The sequence below is a fragment of the Lycium ferocissimum genome, chromosome 10 (genome assembly GCF_029784015.1).
Source record: "Lycium ferocissimum isolate CSIRO_LF1 chromosome 10, AGI_CSIRO_Lferr_CH_V1, whole genome shotgun sequence".
Classification (NCBI taxonomy): Eukaryota; Viridiplantae; Streptophyta; class Magnoliopsida; order Solanales; family Solanaceae; genus Lycium; species Lycium ferocissimum.
The window spans coordinates 39,238,778-39,254,994 of NC_081351.1; the positions used below are offsets into that span (position 1 = coordinate 39,238,778).

Genomic DNA, 16,217 nt, shown 5'->3' on the forward strand with positions numbered 1-16,217 from the left:
ATATTACTTTTTCATAAATAATTATAAATATTTTTTACCTTTTAATCATTAATTTGGTTTTTAGTTTACTTATTTCACATGATTGTTTAAGGCCTATGTTTTTAAGAATATGTCCAAGCTTATGTCTTTAAGTCTTTTAACTCTTTTAAGTATTAAGTGTAAACCTACTAACAGAAGTTCACGTTAGTGTTTAATGTCTTTTAACTTAAATTTTTAGCCTTTCTTTGTCAGCCATTTGATTTTAGATTGTTTCTTCTTTTTTTTTTTCGAATTTATACCTTTTTGTTTCTTCTTTTTTTTTCGAATTTATACCTTTCTTTTTTCTTATTTGAATGGATCCTAAACTTCTACTAATATTTTTCATATGAAAAGGACAGAGGTTGTAGATTTGGAGGTTCCTATAGAAGATACTTCAAGAACATCGACATTTGTTGCAACTCAAGCACATGGTAATGCCCTAATACTTCTTCCGTGGGTAATCCTCTAAGAAGCGAGAAAAGAACAACTCCTTGTAATCGAGACCAGCGCTTCGGGATAATGATAGAAAAACATTTGAAGTTTGGAATCATTACACAGTTTTTTTAATAAAATGGGAGAATGGAAGGCAAAATGCAATCGCCCCAAAGTTTTGGGATCATTACACAAAGTTTTTTTATTTCATATATTTTCATTTTAATTTTAGATAGTCTTTATGTTTAATTAATATGTATGTTTGTAACAACAACTAAAAGCTCATATGCTCTACTTTATTTTCAGGTATGTGTATTAAGATGACAAAATGGTGCAGCCACTACTAAGTTAGTTTTTAGCTCTATATGTAATAGTTTAGCAACTTTGGGTAACTCGAGTACTACACTATCACTAATAGTGAAAATGTTTTTATGATGTGTGTTCCACCTTAAACTATAAATAAAAGTTATCGTTTGAACAAAAAAAAAAACATGTCTTTTTCAACTTTTTAATATTTTACTGATAAGTCTCATGGTTGCTAGTCATAAACCGAAAAATCGAACCAAACCGGTGGTTATTATTTTATTTGGTTTGGTTATGGTTTTAGACATTTAAAAACCGACTAAATTGGTTTGGTTATGGTTTTAATCAATAACCGACCCAAACCGAACCATGAACACCCCTACTTATAAGTTGCTGAAATTAGCTTTTTTGAGTGTTTAGCTGGCCAGCTTATAAGCCATTTTGTGCTTAACATAAGCCCAAAAAAATAAGTTTGTACGTTTGGAAAAATATTTTAAGTCGCTTTTTTTAAGCCAATCCAAACAGGCTCTATGTCTATGAGTTGATCTTTTTTTCTTTTTGGGTTAAAAGGATGATTCCTATTAGTATATTAAAGTAGTTACTTCCTCCCATTCATAGTTCACTTACCTTTTTTATTTTGGTTAAAAAAAAAATTCACTTACAGAATAATCAAGAAGATTAATTTTATTTTTTGAGATTTTTCATTAGTAAGTGCTAAGTGATCAAATCTCAATGTGTCAAATTACTTAATTTTTTTAGGAGTTACTCCCTTCGTCCCATAATAAGTGTCACCTTAGGAAAAAACACGCATATTAAAAAATTAATAATGTCATGTGAAGTTTACTAAATTACTCCACATAATAAAAATTAATTATTTTTCCTCTTGATTAGAGCATGCACAAATAGTAAACCTTTTGACATTGAAAATCCAATAATATCAAGTTACTATGTGACTTTTCCAACATCATTTAGACATTACTTTAACTTGTCACTTTTTATCTAAAGGTAGAGTTGGAAAAACTGGTCAATTTATGTCTTGGTTTTCTAAGGTGACACTTATTATGAGACAAATTTTTTGATTAAGGTGACACTTATTATGAAACGGAGGGAGTAATATTTTCTTAAGGGGTGTGTTATAGTGTTATAGGCTAAATAGACACTTATTTTAAAATGGTGAGAGTAACATCATATAGGGAGGATCATGCTCATACTACATGCTGGTTTCAAGGACACAAACATACCCATTATCCTATTACTACAGATTTGGCTCCTGATGTGTGTGGTTTTTTTTTTTTTTTTTTTTTTTTGTGGGGGGAGGGAGGGGAGGGGAGGGGGGGGTGGGAACAAAAGGGAGATGCATCATGGGATGAGGATGGATGATTATACAAAAAAAACTTGCTTGGTCTCCCTATGCTCTTTCTCTATATCCTACTATTTGTTGTATATTCAATGTTAGTGGGGATGTGGTCTTTTGGTCAGGGGCGGAGCCAGGTAGAGCCCAAGGTGTTCATCTGAACCGCTTTGGGCTAAAAATTACACTGTTTATATATGGTTAAAATTATTTTTTATGTATATATAGTAGATGTTGAACCCCCTTTCACTTGTTATGTGTTTACTTTTTTAAATTTTGAACCCCCTAAGTAAAATTTCTGGCTCCGCCACTGCTTTTGGTCTCTTTACATAATTTTGGTAATTCCCATCTTGAGTAAACTTTGAGATTAAATTAGACTCGAAGTCCATTTTCTGTACTTAGAAGGGCTACTATGTTTTATTATCAATTGAAAGTACAAACTCCCTCGGATTAAAAACTGAACTTATAATAGATTGTACACTTGATGCATTGACTAATGGCTACTATTAACATCAAAGTTTGGACTTAAGCCTGGATTCAAAGTATAACTTGGGCTACTTCTTCAATTGTGACCCTCAAATTGCTGGTCATTAATTTTTGTCTTCGCTTAAAATACCATACAGTTCTTGATTCGAAACCCCGGCTCAATAAAAAAAAAAATTGCAAGGCAGAGTTTCTTAACAAAATTAGGCCTGTTAGGGAAAAAACTAGGACTTAGAATTCCAGCAGAATTAAAAAAAAAAAAATCTCAAGGGAAACTTTTGCCTTAAGGCATAACTAAATTCTGATTGAAATTTTCGCGAAGCCTTGCCTTGCCTTGCAATTTTTTTTTTAAAGGTTACCGCAATTTCGAGATATTTTCGACTACTTTTTAAACAAAGGACAAAATTAAAGACCAACGCCTTGGAAGGACGATCCGTGCAAAAAAAATGAACTGCTATAGCGTAAGGGCCTAGACCAAAAATGATCCACAACTTTGGAATTTCATGTGGGCTTCTGGCCAAGACTCCAGACATTTTTTTGCGCGGAGTGCCCTTTTTTTTTTTTTTTTTTTTTTTTTACTGACTTGAGGTTCGAACCCAAAATTTCGAGATATTTTCGACTACTTTTTAAACAAAGGACAAAATTAAAGACCAACAATTTGAGGGAAACAATTAAAGACCAACGCCTTGGAAGGACGATCCGTGCAAAAAAATGAACTGCTATAGCGTAAGGGCCTAGACCAAAAATGATCCACAACTTTGGAATTTCATGTGGGCTTCTGGCCAAGACTCCAGATGATCCACAGGTTCGAAACTTCGAGAAATATTGGGCCCTTCTTTATCTTCCTCTCAACTTGCCTGTTTGGCCATGAAATTTTTTCACTTTTTTCCGGAAAATATTTTCACTTTATTTGAAAATTAACATTTGGCCATAGAAATTTCAAATACAACTTGCAATTTGAAAAACAACAAAAAATTTGTTTTCACTTTCTTTCTTTTTTAATTTACTTTTTTCACTTTCAATACATTCAAACAATCAAATATTCTTTGAAAAATCTATAACCAAACACAACTCCATCTTCAACTCCAACTCCAAAATACCAAATAAAGTGAAAAATATTTGGTTTTCATGACAAAACGCCTACTAAATATCAGGATTTGCATGAGGTGTGATTCTCACTCTTGACATGTGAATTACATTTTCTATTTTTTGTTCTTACCACTAAGCAAAGCTTTGGCATAATAGATGTAACAGCTTAAAGCTAAGCCTATCAGAAGCGGCCTCGCACCTTAATCGACTTGAAGCAGCAAAACAAGTGCACAAACTTCAACTTTATAACAAATCACTTAGGAATTGGGAAAGAATGATGGTTGATTGAAATTCCTTTCATTCATCTCATACCAAAATTTCATCTACTTACCATCTCAAAAGAAGTCTTCAGTAGAAATAGAAAGGTTTTTTTTGTGTTGGCCTTCAAGTCTCTAATGAAGGCTCTATGAAAATACAATATATAAGGGACAAAACCAGTCAACACTATCTAAGATAAAACAGTAACTCCGCGTCAAGTAGCAATGAACAAGAGTTGCTCGGAGTTCTAAATTATGTATTGATAAGTAATCAATCACAGAATATCCTGAGGTATCCTATGGATATTTTTCATTCACTACTTTTGGTACGTTAGATGTGTTATTTTCTACTGGTTAGTCGTCATGAGGGGCTTAATAGGCATATGTTTATCGAGTTTAAAATGTGTGTACTAGGTATAAAAAGACTAAACTATGACCTTTTAAGCTTCTTCTCATTAAAAATTTTGAGGACCTCATTCCTAGGCACCACTCTTTTCACCAAACCAAACATTAAAAGTTGAGTAAGGGAAGCCACATAATCTGGTTTGTGTCCAAGCTCATCCAAGTAAAAGCGTGTTGAAATGAAGAAACAAAGAAGACTGAAAGGGCAGCTTTGTCATTTCGTCATTCCTGTCCAGAAGTTAGTTAGGCTTAGTTAAGTTAGTTAGGAGGCAGTAGTCTTCTATTTAACTATTAAGAAGGATTAAACTTGTGTAATTAGTGTAACTTCGTGTCAAAACACACTACTTAGATTTGATTTGATTCAATAAGATATACAAGAAATTCTCTCTACATTTTCTCTTGTTCTTCATAAACAAAGTTAGGGTTCTGCATACACATCACATGATGATTGATAACAAAGCGTAATCCTTCACGAATTTTTATGCTTCATGAACAATGTCTTTACATCAAAATCGGAAAACTCAAAAACTCCTAAAGATTGCGATATTTGAGTAAGCATCATGAGATGGATGCAGGGTAGTCGAAGAAGCTTGAACAGGATTCATCACAACTTTGTAAGAAGTTAAAAGCGAGAAATTCAAGAGCAAAATGACAGCAGGATCGGAATTGTTGGACTCTGTTGCTGCTGATAGTGGATATGAATCGGAGAACTCCAAAAAAGAGTAAAAACAATATATGTACATGATCGTATCTATTTCTCTAGAGAATGAAATATTTCCGCTTCTAGTAACAAGCACTAAGCACTATTATATTATAACTTTTTTCTTCTATTTTAAAGTAGAGCGCAATTGAAATTTGAAAATTTAGGCTGAATGCATATGTAGCCCTTTAAATTTTAGAGGTAATCGATATTTGTCTTTGGTGAGAGGTAATTGGTATTCGTGCAAGCTTGTCTTGAACTACTGTTATACAAAAGAAATTAAAAAAAAAAATGATGTTTTCACTGATTCTAATATGTATTCCAGAGAGACATACCTTAAACAATTCAGGTTGTGATTCTCCTAACTCAAATTAAACTTATCAAACCAATAGCTACCAAGACTAAATAAGAGTTTTACATACATTACAGAGTAAGTAGGACTACATCATTTCAAGGACTAGAAAGTTTGAAATGGCAAAAAATATTCAACTTCACATTAAAGATAAGACAAAGACTAAAGCTTTAAGGGCTAACGACATCCCAGTGCCTTTATGCTACCGTTATGCGCAGGGTTTAGAGAGGAGCCTGACCACATTGGGTTTTAAAAGGTAGGCTTATGGAGCTAACCTACAATCAAGTCCTTTCAAATGGATAGATTAGCAAAACTCATGCAAAATGTTAATAGGATCAAATTCAGACATTATATAAGAGCTTCCTACTGGGAAAACCATACTTCCCTCTGTCATCCATCAAAGAGAAACTCAGACCCTTACATTATATAACCAATGCCAGAAAAAGTATGTGACTTTGTCTTCAACAAACTTGCTGGTAACTGCCAAAGGGGATCAGTTATTAATAAGATCTGTTGAATCCTAGTATCTTCAAACGGCAGACTTGATTTTGCACATAGCTCACAGCAGTTCAGACTTGTAAATATGAGGAAGGTCTTTCAATAAACTATGCCCCAACTCCACAAGTGATTTTTGGCAACACCGACTGTGTTTTTCAGAATATAAACGGAAAACAGAAAAAGCAAAATCGTAGTGAAATACAGCTGATAATGTTAGAAATATCTCCGCACCCTAAGTGCCAAAAATAAACAAAAATCAACTAAGGAGACACACTTTTCTTGAGTGGTTTATACAGATCAGGTATCTGATCCTTGTAGGGAAGCACAAAATACTCTACGAACTTTGACTCCGTTAACATCAGAACAGAATAAAGACTCCACTTTCTCCTCTCAAGCTTCTTTTGATCCAAAATTTTCAAGACTTGCATCCGAGGTACCACCCTTTTTTCCAGACTATAGGTCAAAATTGCAGGATGAGAAGCCAAGTAAGCAGGTTCTAAACCAAGCTCCTTCATGTAGAGATTCAATATTTCCTGAATTTTGGCCTCTGAGAGAGCAATACAATAAGGTAGCTTCCTGAACATCGTGAGTACATCATCATCAGACCATCCGAAACTCTTGAAAATCTCAGTCTTCTTTTCACAGCTAGACTTCTTTTGTGAGACTTATGTATGAAATGCATAAGAAAACATAGGGGAGTCACGCGAAACTCCAAAATCGTTCTCCACCCTATGCAATGAATCCTTAACCCACTCAGGCTTGTGTGTAAGACAACCAGGATATCTAAGCACAAATTCATTTATTCTCACATCAGAAAAACCAATGCTTTTCAACAACAATACATTAGTCTCCAAAATATGATTAGCACCAAAAGAAAGCAACCAAGGAGCTCTCTTTATAGCCTTAACTACATTTTCATCACTGCCCAAAATTCTCCTAAGACAATCAATGACAGGTCTCAAGTGAGTATCTAAACCTCTTCTGACAATTGTTGTATCTTTAGCAATAACATTCACCAGGTCCGACACAGATAGTCCGAGATCCATAAGGCACTGGAATTTGGGTTGTAGGGTTTTCGAAACATCAGAGAATAGCAATCTGGGTGCTCCAGAAACCAACTTTTTCATCTGGGTGTTGTCGAAACCGGTCTGTTTCAAGAAATTGAGGACTAAATCAGGATCTTTTAAGGTTTTACCTGAAGTTGCCTTTGAAGATGCCAACATTGCTTCTTTGTTGGAGAAACCCAGAGAATCAACAAGGTATTTCACCAAGAAATGGGTTGGGGTAGAGGTTGATGAGTAGAGATATTGAGACCTGAAAGTGTACAAGCCAAAGCCAAAGCCATTGCAGTGAAATATGGAATTGTGGGGGGATACAGCTAGACCTTTGAATCTAATGAGCCTTAAGCAGGTTTTCATCACTACCAAAAATTCTCCTAAATATTACAGTATATAATCAAAGTTAGAGTCTCATATGAGAATGTAATCCTCTAAACAAAACAGGGAGTTGGACCAAGTCGGATTTAGGGGTTAAGGGTTTTGTTAACATGAGGAAATAACAACCTGGGAGAAATAGAAACGACAATCTTGATTCGGTTTTTTTTTTTTTTTTTTTTTTTTAAACAGTTTGTTGTAAGAATTAAGGACTCAAATCAGGTGAATTAATGTTACCTATTAACATTACTTCGGCTTTGGAGAATCTTATGACGATTGACAAGTAAGCAATGGCTACTCTAATCTCTGTTGAATTGTTACTATTACACATTTCCCTCTTTCTAAATTTTTAAGGGAATAACGATTTTAGTCCTTGAGTTATAGTTATATTGCAGTTTTGGTCCCTATGTAATTTGATTGAGCATATTTAACTTTCAATTGATATAAACGTGTGATTTCCGTTAAAAACATAACGGAATTAAACAAAAATAGAGATGAGAAGTTTGATAAGTGAGTCAACACGCCGATGAAGAGAGTACATTGGGAGCCAGCTTTTATGTGATCAAAATTATTGAAAAGTCGTAGGTCGGAAAGCTTTTATAAGTTCATACACAACAAAGGCAGAAAGGTGACTTTAATTAGCATTTCGGAGAGATTGTGGAACAAAGAGAATAAAATTAACTAGGGTTAACAGTGTTAGTTAATTAAACAAATCTTGACCCTTAAAATATAAATAGTACACGTGTAAGTTATTGAAGTCCCGACTGGGCGAAATGGAGGGATTTGTCACTAGAGGGGAGCCGGCTCCATAACCTTTTATATAACTCTCAGATATTTGAGATACAATTTTAGAAAGCGGCTTAAGTAATTGTTATCTCAGTTTACATTAGAATGATCATCAACTTAGCTTATGATGATTTTAATTTAGAATAGGACATTAACTTACCATGTAATTTGTAAAGTCCATACTTGGTTGTTTATGAATCGATTTAGTTCGATGAAGTGCTTTTTGGATTTAGGAAAAGAAATGAAGCTATTGCTTCTGGAAAGAAAAGTGATTTCTTTTAATATACTTAAGTTTTGATGGCAGAATTACCTTGTATTTGCACAAGTTAGACAATTTCATTCCATATACTTACGTTCTGTCTTTTAATATACGACCATGTTTTTCAGAATGCGAACTGAAAAATGAAAAGCAAAAACGTAGTGGACTACAACTGAAATTTCGAAAGATCTCAGCACCTCTATTGCCAAAAGTAAACTAAAAAATGTTAAGGAGCCACAGTTTTCTTGAGTGGTTCATACAACTCAGGTATCTGATCCTTGTAGGGCACTACAAAATAATCTTTAAACTTTGACTCGGTTAAGCTCAGAACATAACAGAAATCCAACTTTCTTTTCTCAAGCTTATTCTTGTCCAAAATTTTCAAGACTTGCAACAGAGGTACCACCCTTTTTTCCAGACTAAAGACCAAAATTGCAGGATGAGAAACCAAGTAAGCAGTTTCAAAACCAAGCTCCTTGATGAAAAGATTTAGACCTTTCTGAATTCTAACTTCTGAGAGGGAAACCAAATAAGGTAGCTTCCGAAACATCTCTGAGTATATCATCATCAGACCATCCAAAACTTGAACATTCCAAACTTCCTTTTCAGGTTAGACTTTTTGAACGAGGCTACCACATGAAATGCAGAAGAAAACATTTGGGAGTCACGTGGAACTTGAAAATCCTTCTCCACCCTATGCAATGAATCTTTGACCCACCCAGACTTGTGTGTAAGACAACCAGGATATCTAACCACAAGTTCTTTTATTCTCACATCAGAAAAACCAGAGTCTCTGAACAACAATAGATTAGTCTCCATAGTATGATGAGCACCAAAAGTAAGCAACTAAGGAGCTCTCTTTATCGCCTTAACTACATTATCATCACTACCCAAAATTCGCTGGTTGCCTCAGAATCTGGTGAGCATTTCGTTTAACTAATGCTTATTAACGTTGCAAGAGCAGCTAAAACCTTTTCGCTGGTTGAATGACACCTTGGTTTATGTCCTTGCGCTTAAAAGGAATCTCTCTCTCTCTGTCTTTTACTATTATTTTTATTGTTGAAGAGTTTTAACCATTTCCAAAATTTTAAGTAGGCATTTGGCCATAAAAATCAAATATTTTTCACTTTATTTGGAATTTTGAAGTTGGAGTTGAACATTGTGTTCGGTTATAGTTTCTGCGAAGAATATTTGGTTGTTTGAATGTATTGAAAATGAAAAAAAGTGAAAGCTTTTCAAATTCCAAATACAACTTTTGTATTTGGAATTTTCGTGCCCAAACAATGATTTTCAAATAAAGTAAAATAATTTTCAAAAATAAAATAATTTAAAAAAAAAAAAGGTGAAAAATTCTCATGGCCAAACAGGTCCTAAGTCTTTTCGACATAAAAAGAATGACAATTTGCAAGTTTGAAACGTAAAAGAGTTTACACGTCAACTTTTTAATGTAATATGAATTGTTGGATTATTTAAATATTCTAGAGATATAATTTTACATGTAGATAAACTAATAGTACTACTATAAATCACTTTTGTATAGTTAAAATATTAAAATAATTTAGTAAATTATTTGGCGAGAAATAGTAATATTTTTTTAAAAGAATGAATAGTATAAATGTAGCAAGAATGAAAAGAGTTGTCCAGATGTGGATTGAATTTCAAACTTGTAAAATGTAAATAAGAGTTGATTCGTCAATTATAGGAATGTAGGGTATGTTCGTTATAAAGGAAAGTTTTTTCCATGAAAAATAATTTCTTGCAAAATGTTTTCCAAGAAAATAAGTGATTTCTTACTTATTTTCATGAGTATATAAGTAAGCAAATAATATTATCCTAAAAGCATTTGTATATAATCTAAACACATAGTATGATAGGTGAATGTGAGAGCGGGAGCTAAGGTGTGTGTGGTGGTGGTTTGGGGGGGGGCGGGGGGGGATGAGGGTATGTTAGAGGGTGAGAGTGAGAAGAACACAGACAAATGTGAAATCATTTGTGGAATTTATTTTCCCTACTACCACACTATGAAAGTCATTTTCCTCGATTTTAAGAAACTTGTTTTCCAAAAAATTTGACCAACTGAACATGAAAAAATTTAAAACATTTTCTGGAAAATATTTTCCTCCATTCCGAACACACCCCGAACCAACATTACATTTTCTCACGCAAACTAACTTGCCATATCTAGTTCCCATTTTCCAGTTATGCGATTCTTCAATAGCAATGCCAATTATCGCTCTTACATGACTTGGTTGAACAAATAAATGCTAATCCAAACAGAAACAAGAGAGATGAAGGTGGGTGATTTGGAGGGTGGGTTGTTCCGCAAAGCATAGGCCTACTTGCAGTGAAGTAACCAAACAAGATTTCCAATTTCAATAACAATTAGAAGAGACAATACACATGTTGGCTTCTGCCTAGGCCTTGTTAGGCAAAGTTCACTAATACATCTGTTAATGGGAGGTGTGTATCCGGTAAAATAATTGCATTGCATGCAAACTTAACAACCCATGAGTACCATATTGGCCGCACCATCGGGCCATTGGCATCTAAAATAGGAATAATAGTTGTAGCAGCTTAAAGCGCATTTCAGAAGCGGCCTCGCACCTTAATCGACAGGGAGCAGCAAAACAAGTGCACAAACTTCAACTATATAACAAATCAGTTAGGAACTGGGAAAGAACAATGGTGGTTCAAGTTGCTTTCAGTCATCCCATACCAAAATTTCATCTACTAACCATCTCAAAAGAAGTCTCTACGGAAATACAATATATAAGGGACCAAACCAGTCAACACAATCTGAACTAAGACCAACAGGAGGTAAGATAAAACAGTAACTCCCGCCAAGTAGCTACAGTGCATAGTAAAATTCAATTAAAGAGCTATCTTATGATCAAGTGAAGCTGATTAAATATTGTGAAAATAGAAAGGCTTCCCATTGACTTGATTAACGATGTCCAAAGAGTTACTCAAAGTCTTAAACTATGTATAATATGGTAGGTAATCAATCCCAGATTATCAACAACAACATACCCAGTGTATTCCCACAAGTGAGATCTGGGGAGGGTAGAATGTACCCAGACCTTACCTCTACCTCGTGGAGATAGAGAGGCTATTTCCGGAAGACCCTTGACTCGAGTAACAAAATCCCAGAATATCCATAAATATAATGAATATAGACGTATGTGAACCTAGACACATATTCACTTGATATTCTAACAAGTATACTGCTCACGAATCCTGGTAAATTTGGTACGACTTTAAGTTATCATGAACTACAAGATATTGGAGAACTTGTACCGCAGTATACTTTTGAAAGAAATTTATAGTGATGGAATTTCATCAATAACCAAGAGAAAAAAGTGTAGCACCAGTAGGAATATTACCGAGACAGCTACTTAAAAAATTCTATTTACAGTATGCAAGCTCTGATTAGTACCTTTAAATGTAACAAATGAACATAGATCAACTACTTAAGGGTACTTCCAGCCTACCTCCTACCATTAGAGCCATTTCATCACAACACCCCCCCTCTCCCCCGGTCAGCACCCCCACATACCCAGAAAAAGGAAAAGAGTGTGACAGTTCCAGGAAGAACAAGCTAATTGACTATCATTTGCAGAAACATAATGCAAATGCTAAGCACCAACACTATGATGCAGATTAACTTGCCAAGCAGTCTTTTTTTCCACAATGGTAACATAACTTGCCAAGCATTTGACTATGACTAAAGTTTATTGCCACATAAGAAGTAATTTTAGGTACCCAATACTTACTACAGTACAAGCTATAGCCCACAATGTTATGGTATAATGTGTTGAAAGCAATATATCCTCATGGTGTATAACAGAAATTTCTAGTGTAGATAATTCACTTGCTTTTCTACTTAATGGAAAATATAGAACCTGCTACTTTGTGGTTCATCATTTTCCAGAAAGCAAATAGACATAAAGTGAGACATTTATTAGCTAGCTAGATGTTTATCAAATACTAGAGATACTTCAATCGAATGCTTGGTGCCTTTTTGTGGAAAATTTAGGTCACTAGAAAGCAAATTAAGTTTGAAACTAAAAAAAGCACTCCGATGGCATTATTGCTTTATCAGGACAAGAAACAATTTTTGGCAACACCATACTATATTTTTCGAAATACCAACTGAAAAAAGAAATGCAAAAATATATCGGACTACAAATGATAATTTTAAAAGGTTGCAGCACCCTTAGTGCCAAAAGTAAACTAAAACTGTTAAGGAGCCACAGTTTTCTTATGTGATTCATACAGATCAGGTATCTGATCTTTGTAGGGCAGCACAAAAATACTCTATGAACTTTGACTTTATTAAGCACAGAACAGTACAAAGACTTTTTTTTGATGAAGCAGAACAGTACAAAGACTTGCATCCGAGGTACCCCCATTTTTTCCAAACTATAGACCAAAACTGAAGGATGAGAAGCTAAGTAAGCAGGTTGATAAGAAAGCTCTTGTTAGTAAATTCGAGGACGAGGAGCATTCTCAATTAATCATTTTCTCTTGAAGACAAGAGGAGGAAAGTATTCTTCAATACTTCTTCCAAATCGACATACATAAAATGGTTATAAAGCCTATAAAACTTTTCTAGCATGTACCTAGTCTATTACATGTATCTAATTTAATCCTAAATTTTTTATCTTCCTTAATTCACGAACAAAATCATCCATGCATCCTCGTTAATTTCCTAATACATGAACTAAGAAAATTCATGTACTTGAGATAGAAGGTAGTTTATTTTCTCAACAGCTCCTTCATGTACAGATTCAATGCTTTCAGCAATACAAAATGGTATCTTCCTGCACTTCTCAAGTATATCATTATCGGACCATCCAAAACTCTGGAATATTCCAATCTTCCTTTCCAACGTAGACTTCTTTTGAGAGGCTAACGTATGAAATCCATAAGGAAAAATAGGGGATCAAGCAGAACACGAAAATCCTTCACCACCCTCTGACTACAATTGCTAGAAGGTGCAAGTAGCATGCAATGAGGATAAACTTAGAAAAGGTCGCTTAAGATGGTTTGGTTATGACTTGTCGACCCACCGATGCCCCAGTCCGCAGGAGTAAAACTATGGTAAGTGAAGGTGTTAAAAAGAGACTGAATAGACCTAAAATCACATGGAAGTAAGTTATATCGAAGAACTACAATTTCTTGGAACCAATCCAAACTTAGCTAACGATAAGGCACAATGGAAGAAAAAAACTCATATAAGTGATTTTTAATTATTTACTAGTTGGGAATAGGTTTTAGTCTTGTTACTTCATTGATTTTAACCTATTGCTTGTCTAGGAGTATTTTGACCTTATCATGCCAGTAAATAATAGAGAACTTTTCATATTGTTATTATTATTATTTATGTATATTTAACTTATTTTTCACCTTAATTTTATTTGGCAAGATGATGACATCAGTTGAGCTTAAATGGAGAAACATGGTCAATGAGGATTCATGTAGCCGATCTCAACTTGTTTGGGATTGAGGCATAGTGGTTGTTGTATAGTTTCTCATACACAAGCCCAACAAAACCAGGACAACATTTCACTTACTTTAAAGTCAATATTTTTCCATATAGCATCGTGGCTATGGTCAAAATAGAAGGTAAATTAGTAGCAACCAAAGCACATAAACAAGAAAGAGAACCACAAAAGCAGTATAGTGTATTCGCACTTTGAGATGTCACTGGCAAATGCTTAAAGGCATATATATAACAGAAAAAGAGAAACAACTGCGTCATTTTTATTTGCAGAAAGCTCTATCTAAACTTAAATGTAGCAGTCTTATTTCTTTTTCTACTTACCACTGCACCAAATAGTGGATAACCAGCAACAGGTGAACTAACAGTAATGTAGATTAATTTGAAAGGTAATCTGATTAAATAAAATTCACTTTGCCTTGCTGAAAACTAAGATTACTCTGCACGTCCATCAAAAGAATAAACAAAGTTAAGTAGTATCTATTTTCCTATCCTCTTGATGTACAAATCATACAAGTCAGGCAGTTCAGCTTTGACAGGCAGCACATACTTCTCCAAAAACTTTGACTCAGACCATGTCATAACGGTGTAAAACTCCTGACTACTCTTTATCAGATTCTTTTCATTGACGAGTTTCCATATTTCATACCTGGGTATTAGTCTCTTCTCCAAACTGTATGCTAAAAGCGAAGGGCGAGAAGCGATGTAAATGGACTCGTACCCGAGTTCCTTCATCAAAAATGTCAATGCAGTTCGGATTTTTGCCTCTGATAGGCCTACACAGCAAGGTAGTTTTTGCAACATGGTGAGAGTATCCGAATCAGACCACCCAAAACTCTTGAAGATTCCAAGCTTAGTTTCTACATTCTTTTGATTACAGCAAGTAAGCACAACAACGATGTGGAGAAACCTCGCCGAGTCAGGAGAAACACCAACTTCTTTTTCCACCCTATGCAGCATTTTCTCAAGCTTCTTGGTACTAATTTTAAGAAGGTGTGTATTTCTAATCACAGTATTCTTGATCTTATCATTTGAGCAACCAAACGACCGCAATAAATTCAGATTAGCTTCCATAGTTCCATGATTATTATGACTAATCAACCAAGAAGTTTTCTTTATAACCTTAACCACATTTTCATCACTACCCAATACATTTCTAAGACGATTTAAAAGGGGTTTTATATGAGTATCTAATCCTCTATTAACAAGTGTCCAATCTCTCAAAAGGACTTTGACTAAATCAGGACCAGATAACCCAAGTTCAGAAAGACATTGTAATTTGGGTTTAAGGGTTCTTTCAACATCATAGAATAGCAAATCTGGAGACTTGGAAACCAAGATTTTGAGGTTGGTATCGTTAAAACCTGTTTGTTTCAAGAAATTGAGGGCTAAATCTGCATTCTTGAAAGAAATGTTGCGGGTTACCTTAGCAGATGAAGAGATGGCTTCTTCTTTGGAGAATCCCAATGAGTTGATGAAGTAGTTCACTAACAGATTAGAAGTACTTACCGCAGTTGTTGAGTAATGAAAGAGAAAGGGATTACCATCAAATTTGAATAATAAAGCAGATGATAGAATAGCTCGAGCTTTGACAAGCATCATTTCCTTGTATGCATATTAAGATTGGGAAGGAATATTAAAGGGTTTATGCTCTCATTCTTCCCACTTCCTTGATTCCAAAAATTACTACTTCCTCCCCTTCAAAATAATTGGAGTTTTATTAAGCTTAGATACATCAATTAAGAAATTTTCTTAAGAGGTTTCGACTAAAATACTCTTAATTACTTTCTAATTCAAAATAATATTTGTCGTCTTTACTAAAAATATTTATTGTTTTATTTACTCAAAATAAAATTAAGTAAATTTTTCACATTTTACCCTTATACTCTATTACTTACATCGATGGGCTGATTTTGTGAGTTCATAATCAACATTTAAGAGGTTTCATCATTACCTATCTACTGAGGAGAGAAAAAGTGATGAAATATGGTGAGAGGGTAAAATAGTCAAAAAGTTACCCTTATAAATGATTTCTTAAGGATATCAAAATCCGCGTAATCGAAAAAAAAAAAAAAAATTGAATGCGTATTGTGAAATAAGATTTTCTAAAACATTTTATATAGTTTTCTTGGTTATGTAAAATTCTTTTTTATTTAAATAAGGGTAAAATTGAAAAAACGTCATTTATGTCTTCTTGATTATGTGAAACATCACTTATTTTGAACCAAAATGAGAAGATAAAAACACCACTTATTGTGAAACGGAAGGAGTAGGGTCTTCTTTTCTTTTTAGATTGACATAATTGGGGATATCAAAATGTATCAAGGACAAATTTGAAAAAAAGAAAAAGA

At 34.2% G+C, this 16,217-nt stretch overlaps 1 protein-coding gene across 1 annotated transcript; it reads right to left on the reverse strand.

Annotated features, from left to right (window-relative positions):
- Nucleotides 1-14,346: 14,346 nt before the first annotated feature.
- On the reverse strand, nt 14,347-15,468 carry LOC132034888 (transcription termination factor MTERF5, chloroplastic-like). Its single transcript, XM_059425226.1, has one exon. It carries the CDS (start codon nt 15,466-15,468, stop codon nt 14,347-14,349), a length of 1,122 nt encoding a protein of 373 aa, XP_059281209.1.
- Between the last annotated feature and the right edge of the window lie 749 nt (nt 15,469-16,217).